This window comes from Procambarus clarkii, chromosome 57 (genome assembly GCF_040958095.1).
Source record: "Procambarus clarkii isolate CNS0578487 chromosome 57, FALCON_Pclarkii_2.0, whole genome shotgun sequence".
NCBI classification, from domain to species: domain Eukaryota; kingdom Metazoa; phylum Arthropoda; class Malacostraca; order Decapoda; family Cambaridae; genus Procambarus; species Procambarus clarkii.
Window position 1 is genome coordinate 13396513 of NC_091206.1, and position 27894 is coordinate 13424406.

General features: G+C 44.5%; 1 protein-coding gene across 1 annotated transcript in view; it reads left to right on the forward strand.

Annotated features, from left to right (window-relative positions):
* Window positions 1-27894, forward strand: part of LOC123748478 (uncharacterized) — a 243736-nt gene that overhangs the window by 133757 nt on the left and 82085 nt on the right. Inside the window, exon 3 of the mRNA XM_069306160.1 lies at window positions 26345-26550. Within this exon, the coding sequence (XP_069162261.1) occupies window positions 26345-26550 (206 nt within the window). The remainder of the gene's footprint in view (window positions 1-26344; window positions 26551-27894) is intronic.

The window sequence follows — 27894 nt, forward strand, 5'->3', positions numbered from 1 at the left end:
CCGTGACAGCTGACTAACACCCAGGTACCTATTTTACTGCTAGGTAACAGGGGCATAGGGTGAAAGAACTAGGATGGTTCAATGTGTTTTTTTTTGTTTTGGTATTGCATATAGCGTAGACGGAAGTACATATGTACACATTCACACACAAATATACATAGAGGTGTCTCGTGGCCTAGCGGACAGCATTTGGGAGTTGCAGTGCAAGAACCCGCGTTCGATTCCCGGCCAAGTTACCTAGCAGGTACCTATTTAGTGCTAGGTAACAGGGGCATCAGGGGTGAAAGAAACATTTTGCCCATTTGTCTCCGCCTCCACCGGGGATCGAACTCGGAACCTCAGGACAACGAATCCGAAGCGCTGTCCACTCAGTTGTATGGCGCCCAAATCTTTGTCCTTGTCCATCCTGCCTTCCTCGTCTTATCCTCCAGTTATCACCTCTCCTTCCTTATCTCCATTTTTATCTCGCTACCTTACCATTCTTGCTTCTAAATTTTCTTATTCTCTTTTCTCATTCTTATTCCTTCATTCTCCTCTGTTTTTTTTTACTAATATCCTTCTCTTTATTATTGTCCCAGTTTACTCTTTATCCCAATCCTCATCTTCTCAGTGTCCCTGCCTCTGTCCCTTCAGTGTCCCTCAGTGTCCCTGCCTCTGTCCCTTCAGTGTCCCTCAGTGTCCCTGCCTCTGTCCCTTCAGTGTCCCTGCCTTTGTCCCTTCAGTGTCCCTGCCTCTGTCCCTTCAGTGTCCCTGCCTCTGTCCCTTCAGTGTCCCTGCCTTTGTCCCTTCAGTGTCCCTCAGTGTCCCTGCCTCTGTCCCTACAGTGTCCCTGCCTCTGTCCCTTCAGTGTCCCTGCCTCTGTCCCTTCAGTGTCCCTGCCTTTGTCCCTTCAGTGTCCCTCAGTGTCCCTGCCTCTGTCCCCTCAGTGTCCCTGCCTCTGTCCCCTCAGTGTCCCTGCCTCTGTCCCCTCAGTCTCCGTACTGCTTCTCAACCTGCCGTCTTACACCATTCCATAAGCGCCGCTAATGACTTGAATATAAACTTTTATTTCTGCGTTGAGAGGCGGAGAGACGTCAACTTGCTGGGTCGATGGTGGTGTTATGGGTCGATGGTGGTGTTATGGGTCGATGGCGTTGCTCATCAGCAACTTGGTTGTAACGCAACACAAGAGCAACAATGCAGCAACACAAGAGCAAGCAACACAACACAAGAGCAAGCAACAATGCAGCAGCACAAGAGCGAGCAACAAAGCTCCTACACGCCCTCAACACTCTTCTCCAAGTCAGGGTAAAAAAAATCCTCCCCGACTAGAGAGAGAGACTTGCAAGGAGTTAAGCTATAACCACTGTGGCTTAATGACTCGGAAACAAGCAAGACGACCGAGAAGAAGAACAACCCCGAGAAGAAATCCATGTCGGGTGGGCCAAGGGGAAGAAGAGGAGGAGGAACCTGTTGCTTCAAGTTGGTCGTGGTTCGAGGCCCCCTTCAGGACGAGCTCCAATATTACCGATACCAGATATAGGTATTGGGAGGAACCGAGCAGTCGGGTACCAGACAGTTGAAGGGGGTTGGTAAAGTAATGGGCACTTGGGGAGATTTCTGGTATCGGCTCAGTGGACGGCTTAGTGAGAGGTTAATCACACTTAGTGAGAGACTAATCACACTTAGTGAGAGGCTAATCACACTTAGTGAGAGGTTAATCACACTTAGTGAGAGGCTAATCACACTTAGTGAGAGGCTAATCACACTTAGTGAGAGACTAATCACACTTAGTGAGAGGTTAATCACACTTAGTGAGAGACTAATCACACTTAGTGAGAGACTAATCACACTTAGTGAGAGGCTAATCACACTTAGTGAGAGGCTAATCACACTTAGTGAGAGGTTAATCACACTTAGTGAGAGGCTAATCACACTTAGTGAGAGGCTAATCACACTTAGTGAGAGGCTAATCACACTTAGTGAGAGACTAATCACACTTAGTGAGAGACTAATCACACTTAGTGAGAGGCTAATCACACTTAGTGAGAGACTAATCACACTTAGTGAGAGGCTAATCACACTTAGTGAGAGGCTAATCACACTTAGTGAGAGGTTAATCACACTTAGTGAGAGGCTAATCACACTTAGTGAGAGGCTAATCACACTTAGTGAGAGGCTAATCACACTTAGTGAGAGACTAATCACACTTAGTGAGAGGCTAATCACACTTAGTGAGAGGCTAATCACACTTAGTGAGAGGCTAATCACACTTAGTGAGAGACTAATCACACTTAGTGAGAGACTAATCACACTTAGTGAGAGGCTAATCACACTTAGTGAGAGACTAATCACACTTAGTGAGAGGCTAATCACACTTAGTGAGAGGCTAATCACACTTAGTGAGAGGCTAATCACACTTAGTGAGAGACTAATCACACTTAGTGAGAGACTAATCACACTTAGTGAGAGGCTAATCACACTTAGTGAGAGACTAATCACACTTAGTGAGAGGCTAATCACACTTAGTGAGAGACTAATCACACTTAGTGAGAGACTAATCACACTTAGTGAGAGGCTAATCACACTTAGTGAGAGACTAATCACACTTAGTGAGAGGTTAATCACACTTAGTGAGAGACTAATCACACTTAGTGAGAGACTAATCACACTTAGTGAGAGGCTAATCACACTTAGTGAGAGACTAATCACACTTAGTGAGAGGTTAATCACACTTAGTGAGAGGCTAATCACACTTAGTGAGAGGCTAATCACACTTAGTGAGAGGATAATCACACTTAGTGAGAGGCTAATCTAAGACAGGTAAGAGGCTAATTTCATCCAACAAGATTTCTATTTATTTAACTGACACATTTTCCCCCCTTATCATCTCCACCTTCCCCCCCCCCCCCCGTCCTCCTTCCTTGACAACACTGACACATCCCTTCACTTCCGTTCATTTCCTCAGTGATACTAACTATTGCTGTTGTTTCCCAAGTTATTCCGGTGCCAGAAAACTCCAAGTATTCGAATCTTTCCTGGAGTTAACATTGTTAAACTAACTTTTTAACTGCAGCAATGAGTGTTACATAGAGCGAACAGCGTATATACAGCAAGACAGAACTACACTGTGGAATGGGGGGGGGACCTGGGGGGAGGGGAGCGTGGGAGTGGATACCACGTGAGGGGGGGACACGTGGGAGTGGATACCACGTGAGGGGGGACACGTGGGAGTGGATACCACGTGAGGGGGGACACGTGGGAGTGGATACCACGTGAGGGGGAACACGTGGGAGTGGATACCACGTGAGGGGGGACACGTGGGAGTGGATACCACGTGAGGGGGAACACGTGGGAGTGGATACCACGTGAGGGGGGACACGTGGGAGTGGATACCACGTAGCTGGTGTAGAAGGTAATTGTAAACCTCTTATGACATGCTTAGGCAGCCTTAGACTGAACCCCTCAATTACTGTTTCAACAGGTTCAAATCGCTTACAGATAACAACCAATTGTCTCCTAGTTCATTAGCGACACGGGACAATGTTCCTAATAACTTCTTTCCCTGCAGAAATCACTAGGGGACCGCTTCAGGAATCTGTAATAGTCTACAGAAGTCCCTAGGAACTTCTAATTCTAATCATCAGCAGATGTCACTTTGAATCATGTCACTTCGTAAAATTTAAGTACATTGGAAAAACAGGAAAACCTCAATTGAGATTATTTTTCGATATCGCTTGACACGTCAGGCAGATATTTTGCCGACATCTCCAGAGGCAGCAAGCAAGCAACACGGAAAATAGACAGAGAGCGGGTAAAAAATGGTAGAGATGAGCTAAACATTTTCTCTGGCATAAATCGCATGTTTATTTCCCATCAAAAGACATTGAGTATCCAGAGCGACAACATTTTACGAGGTGCTGAACGACTTACACGCGACACTCAACACTGTAATTTTGGCTTCGAGGAGCACACGCAAGAGTGCTTCCGCAGTGTGTGTGCGTGCATATGCATGTGCGTGTGCGTGTGTGTGTGTGTGCGCGAGCAAGTGCCGGCGTGTGGAAGCGCGCGCGCGTCCGGAATATGGCTGGAGATTTGATCACTACTGCAAATGGCATTCTCTGTAGAGTACGACCCCAAGATCAGCATCAAATTGTTTATGTTGGTGTTATGTTTTGTGGTGAGGTAGAGTACGTATGCCTGGGAGGAGTATTTTATTGCTGTGGGAGTTGCCAGGCCGGTGGCCAGGTCTGGGGGTCTGGTGCAGGGGTGCTGACCTGGGGGAGACCATCTCTTTGTGAGGGATAACTGAGACACACACACACACACACACACACACACACACACACAGGGGCCTACGTAGGGGCCTACGTAGGGCCTACGAGGGGCCTCGTAGCCTGGTGGATAGCGCGCAGGATTCGTAATTCTGTGGCGCGGGTTCGATTCCCGCACGAGGCAGAAACAAATGGGCAAAGTTTCTTTCACCCTGAATGCCCCTGTTACCTAGCAGTAAATAGGTACCTGGGAGTTAGTCAGCTGTCACGGGCTGCTTCCTGGGGTGTGTGTGTGTGTGTGTGTGTGGTGTGGAGAGAAAAAAAAAAAAAAAAAAAAAAAAGGGTAGTTAGTAAACAGTCGATTGACAGTTGAGAGGCGGGCCGAAAGAGCAAAGCTCAACCCCCGTAAAAGCACAACTAGTAAACACACACATACATTAGGTGTCTAGGATACTAGGTTAACGAACACAAAAGACACACACAGAAACACACAAAACACACAAAAACCTCCTCCCACCCCTCCTAACCCCTAACACCCGTGAGAGGAGCAACAAGGAGCAAGGGAGAGGTAGGGGTCAACTATAATTACCTAGATAAGGTTCTCATTACTGGGTCGCTCAAACACCTCGCTAATTAACCGCTGAGTGCGGCACCAACCACCCCCCCCCCCCCCCTCCTCCTGAGTGCCACAGGTCCGGGCCAGGCACCGGTAACACACAGCTAACCCCGTTCTGTAGAGTGCCGCTGCACCATATGTAACGTGATTTTGGCTAACCAGAAACGTCTAACCAATTCAACTAACCGGCCTATCACCTATCGAGGCATGGGGAAACGTCATTATTGCGCTGCTTGTGGGGGAAATACGTTATATTGTTTAACGAACTGATTGATTAACGTTAAGAAATGTAACGCATTAGGTACGAAGACGAGTTGTACCAAAGGGTGAGGATTAAAGTAATGGTTTTCAACCCTTTTCCACGAATAGTTGTATTCCAAGAACCTCAAGACAAATCTGTTCATATTTAATTGTTTACATATTTCTTTAATATTTGACACTGAATTGGGACAGGATTTCGACGATACATTAACTAGAAATTCTTCTCGTGCACTTTTTTGAATTCTAGAATAAACTTGTATGCAATAAGGGGCTACTTCTGGGGTGTGGAAACAGTGTGGGGCTGAGAATATCGTGAGTACCATGCGGCCGTGGGGCCAGTGTGGGCGTGGGAACAGTGAGGATGGTGTACTGTGTGTGGGTCCAATCAGCATTTTATTTTGTGGGGGGGTCATGTGGATTTTGGGCATTGGGAGAGTATCTAGGGAACAACGTGGGGGCACGGGTAATATAAGACTGGGTACACGGTGGGCATAGTGTGGACTAATTGTGTGTGTGGGGATATTGGGTGTGGGCACTAGAGGGGGAATAGTGTCAAGGTAGTGTTTTGGGGAGCCGGTCGGCCGAGCGGACAGTACGCGGGACTTGTGATCCTGTGGTCCTGGGTTCAATCCCAGGCGCCGGCGAGAAACAATGGGCAGAGTTTCTTTCACTCTATGCCCCTGTTACCTAGCAGTAAATTAGGTACCTGGGTGTTAGTCAGCTATCACTGGCTGCTTCCTGGGGGTGGAGGCCTGGTCGAGGACCGGGCCGCGGGGACACTAAAAAAAAAGCCCCGAAATCATCTCAAGATAACCTCAAGATCTCAAGATAAGGTAAGGACATACTCGATTGTGCTTACCAAATTGTGCTTCAGTTTCAGGTTCCGCCTCTAATTTTCATTCAGTTAGTATATATATATCTCCGGATCTCCAGAGCATTATCTCATATCTACAACTGGGAGTGTGTGGAGTCTGCCTCAGCTGCTGCACTGCTCAGCACATTTTGTGCTGACTGTTGTTGTAATAATAATAATATTCCAGTGCTGGTACACTATTGTACCAGCCCAGTGGACCAGTCAGTCTTCCATTACTGTACCAGCCGGGTGGACCAGTCAATCTTTCCCCCTCGCATCAGCAATAAATTGAGATTCCACCAACGGTAATATTTGAGTTATTATTATTATTTATATCCCTATTTACATTACATTATCTTTAATTATTATTATTACATCTGGCACTCTTTTATTTGTAATTTTTATTATTAGTAGTATTTTTTGTGTTATGCTAGGTCACCCCAAACTACACTTGGCCTAAGTGAACAACAAAGGGGTTAAGTCTTGCAAAGTTCCCACCGCTGTCATTTGCAAGATATCGCAGCATCCGTCACATTAAAGGGCGCAGAGTAATCCAAATTTAGCAGGTATATATATATATATATATATGCGTCGGTGAAGGAGTCTCTGATGGAGGAGATCTCCAACACCTTATCCAGTTAACTGCGCTCAAAAGCAGAGCCCCTCGCTCAGTTGCACGATCATTAATCAGGGAGACTGACTGCTAATTAACTGTGGACATATAACGAAAACAAAAGAATAATTCAGTCGAGCATGAATACACTTAACTAATGATGTCTGATGGGGTGGGTGGAGGGAGGGAGGAGGAGGAGGGGGAGGGGGGGGAGGGAGGAAGGGGGAGAAGGAGGGGGGGGGGAAGGGAGGAAGGGGGGGCAGAACAGTGGTAGTAGACACTGATTAGTGATGGGAGGGGGGGGGGGAAATTGGTAGGTGTTGTATTAGTAGTGATGGGAGGGGAAGGTGGGGGGGGGGTGCTGTGGAGAGCCCATTAGAGGGGGGGGGGTTCATCTGTTGACCCATTAAAGTATTCCAGCGGTGGGTTCGTTACAGTAGTCTAGTAATGGGCCCATTATTGAGGCTGATCAATTTTGCAGATTAAACGTTCCTCCTAATTAGAGGTGGGTCTATTGGTGTGCCCATTAAACGGGATCCATTGGTGACCCGTTAGAGAGGGGGGGTGGTGGTGGGGGTCCTCTGGTGGGCCATTAAATGGGGTCCACTGATGGACCCATTAGAAGAATCCACTGGTGTGTTGGAGAGGCGCATCCAACAGTCGCGTCATTAGAGGTCCAGTATCAAAACGTTTACATAGTTACTGTCACAAAGGCACTAGAGGCGATTCAGAGAGAACCCAATAGAGGAGTCAAGAGGTCGAGATGTTGGCAAGTTACATGGTCCCAACAATGTCTGGTTGAGCATTGAAACTTACATAATGATTAGAATGAGCATCGACCTCCTCCTCCTCCTCCGTCACTGGTTGAGATCTGGAAATAATATTTTAGGTATAAACGGGTCAAATAAATCTAAAAAGAGAAACGGCCCTTCGAGAAATTGAAAAGAAAAGCTCCTCGTTTGTGGAGTGATGAGAAACAGTCCTGAGGCGAGGGGACGTGAATTAAAGCTAGTGGGACGTGATTTAAAGCTAGTGGGACGTAATTTAAAGCTAGTGGGACGTAATTTAAAGCTAGTGGGACGTAATTTAAAGCTAGTGGGACGTAATTTAAAGCTAGAGGGACCTGTGACCACGCGTTAAATGAAGGGAGAAAGGATCAAGGCGTTTGAGGGTCGGAGGAACCTTTAGATCCTGTGACCACCAGAACCTTTTTGAGGTGGATGCTGGTTCTCACACACTTTGCAGACACATGCGTGGTCATCTCACTCCGGAAGACGACCCAAGCCAGCCAGGGGCCAGATTCACGAAAGCACTTACGCAAGCACTTGGAACCTGTACATCTTTTCTCAATCTTTGGCGGCTTTGTTTACAATTATCAAACAGTTAATGAGCTACGAGGCACCGGGACGATGTTTATAACAATAACAACAGTCGAATGGGAAGTTTTCATGCTTGTAAACTGTTTAATAAATGTAACCAAAACCATCAAAGATTGAGGAAAGATGTACACGTTCGTAAGTGCTTACGTAAGTGCTTTCGTGAATCTGGCCCCAAATGAATACGCTCTTATTCGTGCCAGGGGAATACGCTCTTATTCGTATCAAAAATACAAATTATTTAATTACGTATTACATGTTTCGGCATTACTAAGGGATAGGTCCTTCTAACTAAAGCGACGGTCTGGCTTCGGCATATCGGCGATCGATCTCCGATGACCCAAGTGGTTGGGTAAAGTTCCTTCCCTTCCCTCTTCTTGTCTCATCTCCTTTCCTGTCTTCACGCTCCTCCAGGTGCGTGAAGACACACTTCTAAGTCAGGCAGACTTAGCGCCTTCTCGCGATAATTACCTCGCCTTTCTAAGGGATAAGTAAGTTTGGTTCAGTTGGGTCTAGTGTTTTGACAAGTTGCACGGTTCTCTCCGTGCAGTGAAGGCACGGCTCTGGCCTCTCGTGCAGTGAAGGTACGGCTCTGGCCTCTCGTGCAGTGAAGGCACGGCTCTGGCCTCTCACACAGTGAAGACACGGCTCTGGCCTCTCTCACACAGTGCAGGCACGGCTCTGGCCTCTCACACACACAGCAGGCACGGCTCTGGCCTCTCGCACACACAGCAGGCACGGCTCTGGCCTCTCACACACAGCAGGCACGGCTCTGGCCTCTCACACACACAGCAGGCACGGCTCTGGCCTCTCACACACACAGCAGGCACGGCTCTGGCCTCACACACACAGTGCAGGCACGGCTCTGGCCTCTCACACAGAGCAGGCACGGCTCTGGCCTCACACACACAGTGTAGGCACGGCTCTGGCCTCTTACACAGTGCAGGTACGGCTCTGGCCTCTCGCCGCGGCCTCGTAGACAACACCGTGGGAGCTGAGCGCTGTTTGACACACCCGAACAGTTTCACTCGCTGTAAAGGTCGTTCCCAATCCACTAGACAACCAAACCCATTCCAGCGACGGATGCCGACACAGACATCTGGCACTCTCCCTCCCTCCCACACTCCCTCCCTCCATCCTCCTCTCCCTTCCTCTCTCCCTTCCTCTCTCCCTTCGCCTCCTATATCCTCAGCTCTTCGCTTCATCTCCTTCCACTATTGTCCAACCCTTCCCACCCAGTTCCACCACCACTTACAGCATGGGGAGTGTAAGTTAATGCAAGAAATCTTTAGAAATCTTTAAAATTCTAAAGAAATTTCTAAATCTACCTTTAGAAATCTGTACAAAGAGTAGCTTAGGATCAGTGAAGGAGGTTCGGTGCTAAACCACTTAATTGGACCATTGGGAATCGAACGCCGACCCTGCACGATGTGAGACTGTCGCTGTACCGAACAGTCTAAGTGGAAAGAGGATTTTTTGTATGAGAAACGTTTATAAGAGCTCCAAAACGTTATCAAAATACGCAAAGAACAAAAAAAAAAGGTCTGAGAAATAATAATCTGCCAAGATTGTTATCTTCAGATGAGTTATCTTGAGATGATTTCGGGGCTTTAGTGTCCCCGCGGCCCGGTCCTCATCTAGGCCTCCACCCCCAGGAAGCAGCCCGTGACAGCTGACTAACACCCAGGTACCTATTTTACTGCTAGGTAACAAGGTCATAGGATGGAAGAAACTCTACCCATTGTTTCTCGCCGCCGCCCGGGGTCGAACCCGGGACCACAGGATCACAAGTGCAGCGTGCTGTCCGCTCGACCGACCGGTTGTCAACAAGTATTTCATACTATTTCTCTTGAATCACTTGAATAAGATGGAGAAAATGACCGCAATAACAGATAAGCAATAACAGATAAGCAATAACAGATAAGACGCTGAAACGAAAATGAGAATACCTTAAGGACAGAAAACAAAGACCTACAGTGAGAGCGCTGGTGAGGAGCTGGAGGGAGGTGACGCAGGAGGTCCTCAAAGGCTCGGTAATGGGTTCATTACAATTCCTAATTTATGTTAATGACCGACCCGAGGGAGAGAACTGGCACATGGCAGTGTTTGCCGAGGCGCCATGCTAGGCCTAATAGCCAGTGTAAGAACCGAGGACTGTTAGAGTTCAACCCACAACAGGTGCAAGGTAATGAAGATGGGAAATGGAGAAAGATAAAAATAAATCTACACCGGAGAGATAGAAATACTAGATAGTTAACACATAAACCACAGGGGGCAATTGAAAACTTAAATAATAGCTCTAGATAATTTATACAGCCCATGTGAGAGTAATATAAGAATACGAGGCACCGGCATGGAACCCGTATACCTCGTGAACATCAGAACTGATCAACTAAACCATGAACAAATCCACAAGGGCCGTGACGAGGATTCGAACCTACGTCTGTGAGCATCTTAGACGCTGCCTTCCTTGATGCATCACGTTATTGTGATTTCTGTGTGTAACTAAGACATGTTTAAAGCTCTCAACCTCATAACCCTAGAGAAAACAAGGCCTAGAGGGTGCATGATCACTACATACAAGATACCAAGGGTATCTTGTAGTATCTTGTATGGTATCACTCAAGATACCATAAGAGGTGGACAAGGATAACCTTTTAATCTGAGAGAAAGTAGGACAAGACCACGAAGGTAGAAGTTAAAGTTTAAATGCAAATTTGTCCAAGAAACGTAAGAAAAACTCACGTTGAGTTCGAGTGGTCAAGAAGTGAAGTGCAGCGGAAGACGATGACCTTTACGCCACGTCCATCAACAACTTTAAGGCCGGATGTCAAGACAGACAGGGTGTCAAGAACTAGAGCCTGACGCTCCAACAGTCCCTATTAGGCAAGCACAGTCAGCTGAAATACTCCACCACCACCACTCGGTCTCCACCACCCCCCAACACCCCCCAACACCGCTCCACACCCCCCAACACCGCTCCACACCCCCCAACACCGCTCCACACCCCCCAACACCGCTCCACACCCCCCAACACCGCTCCACACCCCCCAACACCGCTCCACACCCCCCAACACCGCTCCACACCCCCCAACACCGCTCCACACCCCTCCCCGCTTGACAGCACACTGGCTCTTATACTGGCGGCGGTGTGTGTCTCTCTCAGTGGCCCAGGAGACGCAGTTGGGGTAGCATCTACACGCTCCTCGCTCTGGCCACGCTCCTCGCCACCATCCACCAGGCCTTCAGCCGCCCATCACGAGAATCTCCTACCAAATTACACTCAGGAAATGAATGCAAAATACGAAGCAATGAGAGGTAAAGAGAAAAAAAAGAGCGCATCTTTCCTTAATATTACCAGGACTTTCTACCCCAGTGGGGCAGTTATCCAACAGAGCGCTCGATTTGACGTTGAATCGGCATTGCTATTAGATAACAACGCCGATAACATCTTCAATGAACCATAAACCAGCGGCTGCCTGATAATTTGTATGTCCGTAAGACTGATTCACTCAAAATTATTAAACCTTTAAAATTTCCAAAAACATCTACAACGCCATATATTACTTTCAAGAGGTTTTTTTATACAGACAACAAAAAAATAGAGTTCGGAACACATGGGTAAGAGACCCTATATGACCTGCAGTAACGGGATCTCAACCACTGACGTACTCAAATGTTTAATATTGGAATGCCTCAGGGAGGTCGATTCTAAGACTTATTCCCTCCTTACTACACATCAATTTTTGCCATGTTGCGATAATGACCTGATAATGGACCAGACTGACCTGATAATGGACCAGGCTGACCTGATAATGGACCAGGCTGACCTGATAATGAACCAGACTGACCTGATAATGGACCAGGCTGACATGATAATGGACCAGGCTGACCTGATAATGGACCAGACTGACCTGATAATGGACCAGGCTGACCTGATAATGGACCAGACTGACCTGATAATGGACCAGACTGACCTGATAATGGACCAGACTGACCTTATAATGGACCAGACTGACCTTATAATGGACCAGACTGACCTTATAATGGACCAGACTGACCTTATAATGGACCAGACTGACCTTATAATGGACCAGACTAACCTGATAATGGACCAGACTGACCTGATAATGGACCAGACTGACCTTATAATGGACCAGACTGACCTTATAATGGACCAGACTGACCTGATAATGGACCAGACTTATCTTATAATGGACCAGACTGACCTTATAATGAACCAGACTGACCTTATAATGGACCAGACTGACCTGATAATGGACCAGAGTGACCTTATAATGGACCAGACTGACCTTATAATGGACCAGACTGACCTTATAATGGACCAGACCAACCTGATAATGAACTATCTACACTACTTACCTTTAACACCTTTTATATAAGACCCACACTAGGTAAACTAATGAGTTTACCTTCGGTATACTCAAAGATTTACCGTAACTCTAAGCCAAATAAGAACATGATATCGTGACTTTCAGAAGGCTCCAACTCATCGATCAAAATGTAATTATGTCTGTATGTACCTGTGTTGGGAGGAATTTAACAATGAACATAATATAAAATATTACAGTAGTACATACCACAGCTGATGTGAAGGTGAAGGATCCTCTGTACGTGGCCTGCATTGATGTACACAACAGCACGTGGCCTGCATTGATGTACACAACAGCACGTGGTCTGCATTGATGTACACAACAGCACGTGGTCTGCATTGATGTACACAACAGCACGTGGCCTGCATTGATGTACACAACAGCACGTGGTCTGCATTGATGTACACAACAGCACGTGGCCTGCATTGATGTACACAACAGCACGTGGTCTGCATTGATGTACACAACAGCACGTGGTCTGCATTGATGTACACACCAGCACGTGGTCTGCATTGATGTACACAACAGCACGTGGTCTGCATTGTTGTACACAACAGCACGTGGACTGCATTGATGTACACAACAGCACGTGGCCTGCATTGATGTACACAGCAGCACGTGGCCTGCATTGATGTACACAACAGCACGTGGTCTGCATTGTTGTACACAACAGCACGTGGACTGCATTGTTGTACACAACAGCACGTGACCTGCATTGGTGTACACAACAGCCGTGGCCTGCATTGATGTACACAACAGCACGTGGACTGCACTATTATTCACGACACTAAAGATACACTGACACGTGAATGACGGCACTCAATGTCTCACTGGTAATCTCTTTAAAGTTCACTTATGTATAAACAACATGGCACTTCATTTGTTCGCTTCGTTCGTAAATCACTGGTAAAACTTTTAACACTACACTGCATAATGTTTAATTTTATACGTATGTATACAGTATTTATATGTATGTATATTCCCCCTTTTTTCTGTGCTCGTAAACGAGGAATTAATTCATGGCACTACTCCAAGCACTGGCATTCCTGTGCCACTATGGTGAGGCAACAAGGTATACATAGTTACTAGGTTGGCACCTAGTAGCCATAGCAACACTTTGACTTCCTGGTATTCGCTCACAAAGATCAATGCAATTTACAAAGCACAACGTAATTTACTTTCTTTTCTATCGCCAACCGAAGGAATGTCTTCCATGGCATGACACGATATATAAATTGGGTGGATGTAAATAGGGGCAGCTTCGTATGGGCTAATAGGCCTTCTGCAGTTAACTTCAATCATTATTCCTATTTCAACTAACCTGTTCTCTCAGTATTTGATTCGTTGGCTGTAATATCCACACTCTCGGTCATTGAGGGTCACTATTGCTTGCGCAATCACTCGAGCGGTATAGCCTCGTCAGGAGAGCAAGTGTCTTAAGGGTCACCTGAGATGCACTCTACCTGCCCGCCGAGAAGGTACTGAGACACACTTTATTTGTGTCAATGCGAAGCCGAGGTCGCCAGAGCCCAATCAGCTGGTAACGACCATTAACTGCTTGTTAGTTAGCACGGGAGCGCTCCACCCCCCCACCACCCCCCCTCCAACTACGGTCAGAACAAACCCGCCCACAACAAGGAAATCACTTACGACCCTGATGCGCAATGGGAGATTTAAACAAGGCAAAACAATGACAATTATACTGTATTTCAGCCAAGTACATGTTTTTTCCTCTACTCGATTGCTCTTGTATGAATTTGTGATTTGATTTGTCTATTCCCACTGCGTTAATAATTGCTTGTATACGTCACTTTGAAGACGGTTTAATTGGTTATATTTGAGAATGGCGCCAGGTGGCATCCTGTCCCCCGATAACGGGAATTATATACATGTGTATTTATCAAGGGTTTTCAGTATAATGATCTGACCTTCAGTTGGCAACAGGTGTTGCGTGTTGCCACCTTCTCATTTCCCAAACAACACATCATTCAAGATATACACACAACACACCATACACGACAATCTATACACATATTACACCATACACCATAATCTATACACACAACACAGCATACATGATGCACTTACACATCGCACCATACAAGATACACTATGCAGACAGACAGACAGACAGATAGACAGACAGACAGACAGACAGACAGACAGACAGACAGACAGACAGACAGACAGACAGACAGACAGACAGACAGACAGACAGACAGACAGGAAGTTCTAAGTGGCCTCGCAGGAAAAAGCTTCACTAAGCTTGCCACAAGCTAAACTTTACCGTCATTAACCAGCCAGAACAGTGAAAAATATTTTAACGAGACCCAATCCTCACTTTTAGTTCTTTCTAAAACATATCCTGACCTCAAAACTTAGTTGTGGCCAGTGTCTACGTACTTGTACGTGGCCAGGGTCTACGTCCATGTACGTGGCCAGCGCCAGCGTACATGTAAGTGGCCAGGGTCTACGTATATGTACGTGGCCAGGGTCTGCGTACATGTACGTGGCCAGCGTCTACGTACATGTACGTAGCCAGCGTCTGCGTACATGTACGTGGCCAGGGTCTGCGTACATGTACGTGTCCAATAACAGTGAAACGTGTTTTCCACGGACCTAAACCATTCCTTATAAGCTTGAACTATTTAGCTCTAGTTAGAACGACTTTGTTGAATCTAGTAGTAATTCGCTGTAGCTAGGACTAATCGCTCTCGCCAGAACGAATTCGTTATAGCTACGTTGGTTGCTTTGTAATATGAGTGATTTCATTGAAATTATAATGTCTTAATATCATCAAGAACATTATAATTGGCGTTGATAGGGGTAGATTGGGGGTTGGAATAGGACGAATGGGCCATGAAATGGGGTAACTTGGTGATGAGGTTATGGGGAAAAATGAGAAGGGGGGGGGGGTTGACGGGTAGGAGGGGAGATAGAGAGAGGGTGGGATAGGGTGGGTGGTTGGTTGGTTTGGAGGAGGGGGTAGTGGGAGCAGTTTGGCTTTCAGGTGGGAGGGAGGCACATATATAGCTGGTGGGGTGGGCTTTCCGGGTGGGAGAGAGAGGAGCGGTGGGTGGGAAAGGGCAGTGTAACAGGGAACACAAAGCGAGCGTGAACTCTGCGTATTTGTTTAACACACACGCCGTTAAGTTAATTAAAACGTTAAACTTTATTTTTCGCGTCGTGTAAAAGGCGTTTCTCGGAATTAGCGCGAAGGTTTATTCGCGCCAGCCAAAAGTTAGCCATTCCGTGATTTTGCGCGTGTAGAGAATCAGTTATGGGGAACTGGCGGAGTCAGTTATGGAGAACTGGCGGAGTCAGTTATGTGGTGCTGGCAGTGTCAGTTATGGGGGACTGGCAGAGTCAGGTATGCGGAATTGGCAGATAATCAGGTATGCAGAACTGGTCCGTTCTTCAGAACTAATAATCAGGTTTGTGGAACTAGTAGAGTCCTACCTGGGAAACTGATCTGATTGTCTAGTGATATAAATATATTCAACCTTATTACGCGTATTTACTTACCAATTGGGTCTAACTAGATTCCTTTTCAATATAAACAAATTTAATTACAAATAAGTAGATTAGTCTCCCAAACTTGAGAATTTAACTTCAAACGAATAAATTTATAAAGCAAGAAAATTAAAGTACAAAACAACCAGATTATTCTACAAAACAATTAGTTTACAATGCAAATCTACGAAAATTATCCATAGGAGCAACAGGCCTTAATTACAAAGGAAACTTTATTGACATGAGTTTACATGTTCCAGAAAACGAAGTTCACAATAACAGCCAAAATGATGTTTAAAAACAAGCCAAATTAAGCTCAAAAAATTAATTAATGCTAGCGGATTTAGCTACAAAAACAGAGAATTACATTGTAAATATGTAGATTTAGCTATAAAGTTCTCAGAGATAAAATGAAAAGGAATTTTCTATATAAATTACACTGGTCTGAAAAAAGAAAAGGAATAATACTGACAACTAAATTTAAATTTTCTGAAACGAAAGAGGCAAATTTAGATCCTAACAAGATTAAATTACACACAAAAATGGTTATCACAATAAAAAGATGACAGAATATTTAAAAATTAGCTGTCAAGAGAGACAAAATGAATTTTACAAGTTCTAATTTTTTTCCGAAGAGCATTCAGTTACCATCAAAATATATGTATACTCACTCAAAGCTCCACTAATGCAGTTCTGTAAACAACAGGAATCAAAGATATAACAGAGGCTCTGAAAGATGAAAATAACTGTTTGCAAGAAAACAGAAATTATAGTTTTTAACTATAGAGGTGAAATCGATCGATAATCTGCGAAATTCTCTCGTCTCTCTTCCTTCCTTTCCCTTTTTTGTATTTTCCTTTTCTATTTCCTCATTCCCTTCTTCTCATTCTTTTAGCTCACTCTCCTTCACTACTTGAATCCTTTCCACTTCTTCTCTCCATCTCTACCACTCATCTCTACGTCTCCTTCCTCTTCCCTGTTCATTTCATTTCTCTCTTACTGTTATGCTTCTCACCTCCTTCCCTCCCTGTGTACCCATCCTACTGCCCATCATCCTCCCTTCCCTGTGTACCCATCATCCCGCCTCCACGCCCCATGAACTCGCCGACCAACTAACAACTTCCTGACGGCACATTTCAGACGATACTTCCTCCATCAGGGCTGAGCTTACGCCAGTACCGAGTCTGTCTTTATCGCCACCTGGATCATGCCCCTGACTACCCATAACCATCTCCTGTTCCAACCCACTCCTCTCCCACCCTGGTGCTTCTCTTCCATATGACTCCTTCCCCCCCCCCCCCCTTCTCTTCCACTTTATCTCTCCTTTCCCACTCTAAACCTTATCTATCATTAAGACTCCTCTGCTACCCTGGCATTTTCCTTCCACCTAGTCTCTCCTATATGCTCCCTCTTTTTTCATTCTCTTCCATCCTACCTCTCCTTTTCCATTCTATACCTGCTTTCTTGCAAGCTTCTCCTCCTGCACCACTTCCGTTCCACCCTGCTTCTCCTCTTCCAGGCCGGCTCTTCGCGGCCCGAATCATCCTTCTTGATTTGTGTCTGTGATTCACAGCCTTTGCTGATGGTGTGTTTGATTTCTCGAATGCTGTAAAGTGAGGGACTGTGTGTGTGTGTGTGTGTGTGTGTGTGTGTGTGTGTGTGTGTGTGTGTGTGTGTGTGTGTGTGTGTGTGTGTGTGTGTGAGTGTGTACTCACCTAGTTGTGTTTGCGGGGGTTGAGCTCTGGCTCTTTGATCCCGCCTCTCAACTGCCAATCAACAGGTATACTGAGCCTATTCCTGAGCCTATTGGGCTCTATCATATCTACACTTGAAACTGTGTATGGAGTCAGCCTCCACCACATCACCCCCTAATGCATTCCATTTGTCAACCACTCTGACACTAAAAAAGTTCTTTCTAATATCTCTGTGGCTCATTTGGGCACTCAGTTTCCACTTGTGTCCCCTAGTACGTGTGCCCCTGGTGTTAAATAGCCTGTCTTTATCTACCCTATCAATTCCATTCAGAATCTTGAATGTGGTGATCATGTCCCCCCTAACTCTTCTGTCTTCCTTGTGTGTGTGTGTGTGTGTGTGTGTAGAGAGAGAGAGAGAGAGAGAGAGAGAGAGAGAGAGAGAGAGAGAGAGAGAGAGAGAGAGAGAGAGAGAGAGAGAGAGAGAGAGAGAGAGAGAGAGAGAGAAAGAGAGAGGGAGACAGAAAGAGAGACAGAGAGAGAGAGAATATCAAGACCAAAACAGAGACAGCTGTATCATATGAGGGGAAGAGTGAAGCAAGGAGCACATGGGTACAAGAAGCCAGGGAAGACATACCAGAGAGTGAACACACACACAAAAAAACAAGACAATGGAAGAAGTAAATAATTACCAAACAAAGGCACCAAGCCGAGAAGATTATATATCAGTAGCTCCCCGCTATATAGACCTATATAGAGAGCAAAAGTTGTAATCAAAATATAATGCAAAAACGAGCGAAAAACATTGAAGGAAGAATAATATTGACGAAAATCGAAAATAACAAATAACTCGATTATAAAACGAATGACGAAGCACATAGAGGAAGGAAGCAAGATTAAAGAGATATGAAAAGAAAGATTTGAGAGAGTCAGTTGGGTATAAGAAGTAATGAAACATCACAGAGAACTGTGAAATAAAGCAAACTACCTGTACGTGAAGCGAGACAGAGAGGAATGAGAGAGGAGATTGGACAATACAGCAGTAGGAAACACAAGGGGGGGGGGGGGGGGAGGGAGGTAATACACTGGGTTGGTGATGGTGGTGATGGTGGTGATGGTGGTGGTGAGGTTAACACATTGTGTGGTGATAGTGGTAGTGGTGTTAGCTCAATGGGTGGTGGTTGTGGCGTGGTAACGCAGGGGGAGGTGGTAACGCAGGTAATGGTGGTGGTGATTAAATAGGGGGTGGTGGTGGTAGTAGTTGTTACACAGGGAGCGGTGGTATTACAAGGGGTGGTGGTGGTGATAACATAGGGGGGTAGTGATAGTGGTTGTAACACACAACCACCAAGTTGCTGAAGAAAAAAGGGAAATGAAGAAGGGAATGATGAATTGAGTGCTGAAAAACATGACTGAACAGAGAGAAGGGGAGAGACTATTTGGGACGGGAAATTGAAGGAAAAGCACGAAAGTAGACGGGAAACGGGGAGTAGGGAGGGGGACAAGGGAAGGGTAAAGAGGGGGAGAAAGTGTAGAAAGGGCAGAAAGGATAGAGAAAAGGGGAGGACGTAGTCGCAACAAAGACAGCCAGATGAGTTTTTCCATACCACTCGTCCAGTTAACTTGACTACGAATATTCTCGGCCTGGGCTAGAGGTTCGATTTCACTTGTTGGGAATATCAACAATTCTCGACAGCTCTTGGCTTCACACGTATTTCAGAAAGCTCTTGGCTTCACACGTATTTCAGAAAGCTCTTGGCTTCACACGTATTTCAGAAAGCTCTTGGCTTCACACGTATTTCAGAAAGCTCTTGGCTTCACACGTATTTCAGAAAGCTCTTGGCTTCACACGTATTTCAGAAAGCTCTTGGCTTCACACGTATTTCAGAAAGCTCTTGATTTTACACGTATTTCAGAAAGCTCTTGGCTTCACACGTATTTCAGAAAGCTCTTGGCTTCACACGTATTTCAGAAAGCTCTTGGCTTCACACGTATTTCAGAAATTTTGGTTTTTAACTATTTATTCTTAAAAGAAATTGATTTCCCTCTCCTGAATATTACACATTTCTGATTTTTGACCAGACCACACACTAGAAGTTGAAGGAACGACGACGTTTCGGTCCGTCCTGGACCATTCTCAAGTTGACCATTCATCGACTTGAGAATGGTCCAGGACGGACCGAAACGTCGTCGTCCCTTCAACTTCTAGTGTGTGGTCTGGTCAACATACTTCAGCCACGTTATTGTGACTCATGGCCTGCACATTTCTGATTTTTTTTAGATTAGAAAGACATTTTTATTCCAATACTCCATAATATAACACTTAAAAATATTTAGATTTCGGTTCATGTCTACTAATAATAATATTTATGATAGAGAATGTCTGTTTGTTTCAAGTTATAGACCAGATGCATGGTCCTAATTTCACCCAAATTGGCAGAGGGAAGGGTCTGGGGTCCGGGATAAACATAGGCTGGTCGGTGTTGCCAGAATTCAAAAGAACACAGCGTGTCAGGATCACATTCAGACCCCCACGACAACCTTTGGTACTAGCTGACTACAAACCCTGTCTATATTTTGAAAACAATCAATTCAAAGCAATGATTTTTTTCCCAAGTATATGGAAAATTATTCACTGATGCTTGGAAAATTAAAAAAAGATTTCTGATAATTATTTTATATATATATATATATATATATATATATATATATATATATATATATATATATATATATATATATATATATAAAGTCTTAAACAAAATTAAAAACAAAGTAACTCATGACCATTTCCTAGCTGAAAGTCCTGAAAACCTCAGCACACACAGAGACACATTTCAGCTCTCGGAAATCCCTCGGCATATCGGGAGGCATTTTGACCAGAAAATGGTGCGGCTTGTTTCATGTGGGCACCGCCGGTGGAGAGGATGGATTGGCCGGTTGAGAACGGCGTTCAACCAACCATGAGGAGACTCTGCTGCCCACGACGAAGGACCAGGAGTCCATGAGAGAGGGCGCCAGCATCATGTAAGTTAGACTCGGCCGCATATGACAGATCAGCCATCCAAGAGGAAGAATCAGAAGTGTCAGAATCGGCCGCCTAAGAGAGAGAGAATTTGCCTGACCAGTTGTAGAATCCGTCTCCTTAGACGGAAAATCGAACGTCTGAGAGGGAAAAAATCGGCCGGTCAACAGGGGTGGTTATCGCTTGACTGAGAGATTGTAAAGACCGTCACTCAGAAACAAATCATTCAATCACGATGGGATGAACAATAGGCCGATAGATAGGCCCGTGTAAGTTGAGCTCTGGTAAGTTGAGCTCTGGCGAAATTGACAGTGTCCCGTTTTTTGTTCTGGGTCCTCTGGTAGGTTAGAATAGGGCACTTTAATACGACAGTTTCTTGACGTTGGGAAACCTTAGGAGGACGCCCTACGGTGGTAGTGAACACCAGAACGAAATCATCAAGAACGCAAGAATTGATACTTTCATATTTCCCAAATACACTTCGAGCCCAGTCTATTTTGCCCTGGAAACTGCCTCATCAATCACCTGGTTAAAGAGAAATGGAGACAGGAGGCTCACACTGCTTCACGCCAAGGTTAAGAGGAATTCCCCAGATCCCTTTCGAGGCGTCTGACGACCGTAAGAACCTCCTCGGAACCCATCATCATACACGTCCTCATCGGACTGGAATGTCTTTCCACTTCATGGGTATCTCGATAAGGTGACGGAGCACACTATCGAGCACCTGGGCCTTATCGAGGAAGTGCTCTTCGTGGTCAGCTGCCAACGTCCGCAGGCGCAAGGGAATTAAGAGTTTGTCACTAACTGCTCTGGAGATAACCGGGTAGATCTATCAATAAATGGTTCTTGAAGAAAATTAAATATGCAAGTGTGAGGAAATTCTAACTGGCTCAGAAGCTTAAACACTTTTCAGTGCAATATGTGTATCGTATAGATGGTGGCACACTAATAAGTGTGATCAGGGATCCGATTCCAATAGGTAGTGTAAAGAGTATTTCCCAGTGAGGAAAGAGGTTTTCTGATCCTCTTTCGAGGCGTGAGGTGCACGCAATATGTCGGACAGAACGTGTTCGACACCAGCACTGGATGTGTTTCCTGTGGCCCAGTTGTCAACACAGGAAGGTCAGAATGTTTAGCTGTTAGTCTCCTCTGTCCCCTAGAAGACATACTTATTAACGGCGGTGAAATGGGCTGACAAGAGACATCATCTGAATCGCTAGAATACAGCCTTCCTCAGCCTTCCAGTGCTCTTACTGGCCTCTATAAGATGATGCCCCAGAAGCCATATACAAAGTGAACATAACACCCCATCCAATAGAAACATGCTAGCATATAATACCAAAATCCTGGAATCTACCACTGACCAAAGAAGATTGTAAATCCTGGAAGCTATACTTATAAGATAAAAAAAGACCCACTTTAAATACACAGAATAACGACTTTGCTTCCTTGCCGACATTCAGACCCAGATCCCACCCAACATCACCAGATAATGATGTCTCTACCGAGGTTTTCCCGCCCATCAGAGTTTTACTCAGTTGATTGATAAAGATTAAGCCACCCAAGAGGTGGCACGGGCATGAATAGCCCGTAATTTTTTTTTCTCAGTTGCTTTATCCTATGTTTTATTGCCCCCATCACCTCACCCCTTCGCCTCTACTCTTTCAACTCTTTCACATGTGTCTTTAACCAAAAATTGTACACCATATATATTCTTATAGGTTATTCATGCCCGTGCCACCTCTTGGGTGGCTTAATCTTCATCAATCAATGAATCATATATTCATTCTTTACATGAAGATGTTCCAGAGAGGAACATCTCTGGAACAAATTGAAGGATTAATTATTTTCTTTCTTAAATCCTTAAAGGTAATTCTAACTGAATTAAACTGAAGGATTCATTTTCCACAACGAAATGTTGTAGAAAATCCTTCAATAAGGATTTTTTTTACAAAAGATATACCTCGTCCCCCCTGGATTCCTTCCCCCTGAAATCTCACTCCCCTATCCCCCCTGACTAGCTTCGCTCCCTCTCCCTGACTATCCTCGCTCCCTCCCCGCCACCCCAGCAGAGTCCACCAAGCTACTAAGAGCCTGGGGGGTGGGGGGGACGATGGTGGTATTACTGGTGGCCCGGTATAATGAGGACCTTATATCCACCGGTACTCCAATATCTCATTTTTACCTTAAACTATTTTATTTTATTTTAGAATTTATTTTCACTGCCCGCGTTCCCCGTTCGGTGTTTACTGTGCCGGTGTGGTGTTTGTGTAGCCTAAAGCCGCCTCCAGCTCCCACAAACACATTCTATCTCCCCACTTATACACCCTCCCCATCTCCCCACACATACACTCTCCCCATCTCCCCGCTACATATCCTCCCATCTCCCTTTAAAGAACCTCCTTATTTTCTAATATATACATCCTCCCTGCCTTCCCGTCCCCACATAGACACCCTTCCTGTTTCCACTCATATACACCATTCACATTTCAACCTACACCGAACAAACCCTCCCCCATTATCCCCTATTCACACCTTACCTGTCCTCCCTACACACACACATCCTTCTATCTCCTCCCATTAGTTTTCATTACACACACACACATTCTCTATTAGTGTAACCTAAGGGTCACACTAGCCTAGGACACAAATCTGTCATCTGAACATGCATTTCGCACGTCAATATTTAATCATATTCAATTATCTACGAACTAGGGGGGGAATCATTTCACATCCACCGACTTAATAAAGGGGGGGTGCACATACACCACTTCGGTAAGGAGGTGCATATGAACCGTTCACCCTTCAAGGGGCATGTGGGCTGACCTTCCTATGACACTCCCCATCCAATCACTTGTAATCCTGCAAAGTATGGGCTAACTAAGTCGTATCGAACATGACTGCACATGACACCAACAGCATGTCACTGTATAAACTGATTACCTTGATTGCTTTCTCTGTTCGAGTAAAATATTATCTATTATTCTCTCTATTAATATATATCTATTATATAAAATATCTATTATTATCAATCTATTATTCTCTCTGTTTGCAATAATCCCTCATTGAAATGAATATTGTTGCTGTATTCTATTTGTCGAAGCAACACAACATTATTATTTTGACTATATCCGAGTCAATACCGTCATTACGCTCTCTAAACTGGACACAGCACTTATGTCAAATGGACACAGCAAATTGCACAAATGAAGCCAAAGTTTATAAATATATAATTTTTACTGCAAATATTTCATGATATACAGAAGAAGGCTCCGTTGTTTGATTGGATGGAACTGGTCCTAACTAATTCGTGATTGGTGATTAATATATATATATATAAGCTTAATATTGAGGTTTTTTATAGTGTATGCAATGCGCATCAACTCCTTAAGATGTTGTGATTGAATATGTTTCTATAAGAGCGTGTATCTTATAGCTATGTAATATCTATGTATTTCAATGTGAAGTGGTCTGTGCCAGTGACTCCACCCTGGCGACCTGAAGGCAGCAACCAACACAGAAAGTGAAGGACCTTGTGAGAGTACTGTCATGGCCTCGCTATATAGATAGTACATTTTGGTACTATTCACTTTATAGAGCCTGAAAAATTATAAACTATAGTCCAAACTCAAATATATCTAGGCCTAGTATAGGACATATATGTACTATATTAGGCCTCAGATAACGTGTATTAGGCCTCGGAAGGTTAGGTTTCGTTAGGTTTTCTTTGCAACATCAGAATAAAAACTTTTCCGGGTTCTCCAAATTCAGTAAAACCGATTTCTACTTTCTAATTGCCTTTGACGTCAGTGTATGCTCCATGGTCCTCATCATTACTATCAGAACTACCTAAAAAGGAAGATGAACTGGAAGAGCATGAAATATACAAAGTATTTCACTGAATAATACCGGGTCTCTGAAAACAGTTACAGCCAACAAGAAATAACAAAAAATAATATAACTGAATCATAAAATAAAATAATTGTAAATATAATCACTAACATTTCAAAATTAGCAACAATTATCACTTCAAAGATAAAGTAACTTTGAATTTGACATTGTCTCTGCGATAACAGCTACATCAATTAATACAATAACAATTATTGACATTGATGAGAACAATATAATAACATCATAACAAAAAAACTGAATAACATTTTATAATGAGAAACAATAAGCCCTTCAATGCACATATGTAAATTACCAATAAATGTTACATCTCCATCACCAATTATATTTTAAATCATTTAATTACGTCGGAACAATAAAACAAAATACCACAGCTTCACTCAATTAAAAAACCATCTACCTCACAATGCATAAATCAGCAAGTTTATAAATCTACCGGCCCACATTCAGGCTTTTTTTTTTATCTACTGGTCCAATCAGACTTTTTTTTGTCTACCATCTTGCACTCAGACTTTTCTATCTACCGTCCCACACTCTCTGAAAATATTTAAGCTTTAGTGCTTGGCACAAAAGCTGGTCATTGACTTTTTTGACTGAAAAATCATGGGAATATATCATAATTTCTGGTGTAAATTGAATGTAACAAAAAGTATTAGTAAGATTCGCCTTTCATTTATTGAAAAGGTTTTTCCAGTTGATTTTGAAGGGAGGAAGAACATATGGTTTTTAGCATGTAAATGCTATTACATATTTGCTTGGTGTTCGAGTTGAAACATCCGTCCCGTCCGCAGGTAAATACAGTGGTTAGTTTTTGGCTGTATCAGCTTTGACGGGGCTACAGTGATTAGAATTGAGCCGCGCGTTTATGTTCTAAGGCCTCCGTCCTCGTGAGTCGTTCGGGCGAGGACGCTAGTATGAGGAGCGCTATGTCATGGATTCGTATCCTGGCCGGGGAGGATTTACTGAGCGCAATTCCTTAACTGTAGCCTCTGTTTAACGCAACAGTAAAATGTGTACTTGGATGAAAAAACGATTCTTCGCGGCAGGGGATCGTATTCCAGGGACCGTAGGATTAAGGACTTGCCCGAAACGCTACGCGTACTAGTGGCTGTACAAGAATGTAACAACTCTTGTATATATCTCAAAAAAAAAAGTAGTGACGTTGAGGTCGTTCTAACGAGGACACAAGTCGTCACCTCAAGGGTTATATCTATCTCATGTCCTTCCAGATATTTTAATCCTTGATGCTGTATTCACAACTCTTGGTACAAAACGTTACAATTCTGGCTGTAATGAGCAGGTGCAGAGCACTTTGCTAGCTATTCTAAGTATTGTACTTTAACGCTATGTTTTGTAATGTTAAATGAATTATTATGCAGTTTAACTTGTATATACACCTTTAAACATCCAACCCCTCCCCACCGCTGTACATCCTACACTCCCCCATCTTCCCTTTGAACACCTTACACTCTCTCCCCTTCTGTACAGCCCAACCCCTTCCCTCTCTATGTAGACCCCATGTTCCCTCCTTCCCTCTCTCCCTTACTACCTGTACACCCCATACTCTTCCACCACATACGACAGAGGGAGGGGCCCTCTCTCTCTGTACACTCTACACTCCATCCTACACTCTCTCTCCCTCTGTATACGCCTCTTTCTCTCCCATAGCCATTGACCCCTCGCTCATCTATAATAATAAAATAAATGTTTATTCAGGTAAGGTACATACATACAAGAGATTTTTACAAAAATTGATAGGTTTATAGATAGAGCTAGTACATACAATGCCTAAAGCCACTATTACGCAAAGCGTTTCAATCTCTTACTTCGTTGTGCACAGGGACCGCCAGCATCCGAATCTTGAAGATGCAAGTACCGAGGAGGGTACAAGCGGGGAAGACGGTGGAGCTAGCCTGTCACTTCGACCTGGAGGGGGAGATGCTGTATTCTCTCAACTGGTGGAGGGGGTCGGAGCAGTTCTACCAGTTCAGCCCTTCCAGTCAGGAAAAGATTATCGTGTACGACTCCAAGGGCATCACCGTGGACGTAAGTGTTTACCTCTCAGTGTCTAGGGAGGAGTGAGATCTAGCTCCTTAGTATGATTGTCCATTCTGCGTTAAAATGTAACTATTCTGGTGTTCATATTCTTAGTCAGACTGGCCCTAATGTTTTAGATGGAAGTGGCTTCCACAACTTATTCTCTCTGTGGATTCTACTTGAGTGCTAAGGCTTTTGTGTTTTTTTCTAATGTTTGTATAGTTGAGGAAGGGTTTAGTGCGTTGTTTAGCTTAGGTGGGTTGGCTAGGATGGGTTGGGTTGGCTAGGATGGGTTGGGTTGGCTAGGATGGGTTGGGTTGGCTAGGATGGGTTGGGTTGGCTGATAATGTTACTGTGTGTGATACTGTGCGCCGTCAAATTCAGATTTCCATCATTCTTCATGTCATGCTAATTTGTTTGTCTCCTCCCGAATAATTTACTTTACCTCTTCCTAATACATTGTCATTTAAAGAAGTTATATTATCGCGGGTCGTGTTTTTCTTCTCTCCTTTGAAATCTTATTCTTTCTCTTCCCCTTCGTAATTCATCTCCCCCTTCTTTTAATCCCTTTCTAGTCCCCTACTTTCTCATGTTTTCGCAATCTCAACCACATATCTTCATACCTCCCGTTCTTACACTTCCTACATTTCTCTCCTTCTCTTCCTTCTCTCCTTACATTTATCGCTTTCATAGCCTTCTCTCCCATTCTTATCCGCCTCAACCTTCATTTCTTTTCATATCCTTCTCACATTCCTTGTGCCTCTTCTACGCTTCGTTGTACGACTCGGTATTAATTCCCGCGGCAGGTTGGGCGAGGGAGGCGAGGCGTCCCTGCCTGAGGGGCTCCATTAACAGCGGGTCACTTCGACAACATATTTTTCCTCCGGACCACTGATGACATCCTAATATATTTTTCATCTTAGGCGTCAGCGCCCTTCTCCTCTCCGCCTCCGCCTCCTCGTCTATGTTATCAGCTGGTCTCTTTTTTTTTAGTATCTATGCCTTCTCTCTCTCTCTCTCTCTCTCTCTCTCTCTCTCTCTCTCTCTCTCTCTCTCTCTCTCTCTCTCTCTCTCTCTCTCTTACATACCGGCACCTTTTCTATGCAAAAACTCACCCAATTTCGACTGTGAGAAACATTGGCTCGTCCCCTCCTTAGTGGCGTCCTGCCCCTCTCTACTTTCCCCTCCTCATATTGTTGTGTTCTCCCCTCACTTCATAACCAAGCTATCTTTGACCCGTCTCATCTACCCTTTCCAGGCCTATTCCACTTCTTTTCCTCTTTCCTGTGGTGCTTTTTCACTTTTTGGGTCCCCTCATTTTTTTCCCTTCTTCTGTTTTATGAATCTTTGCTT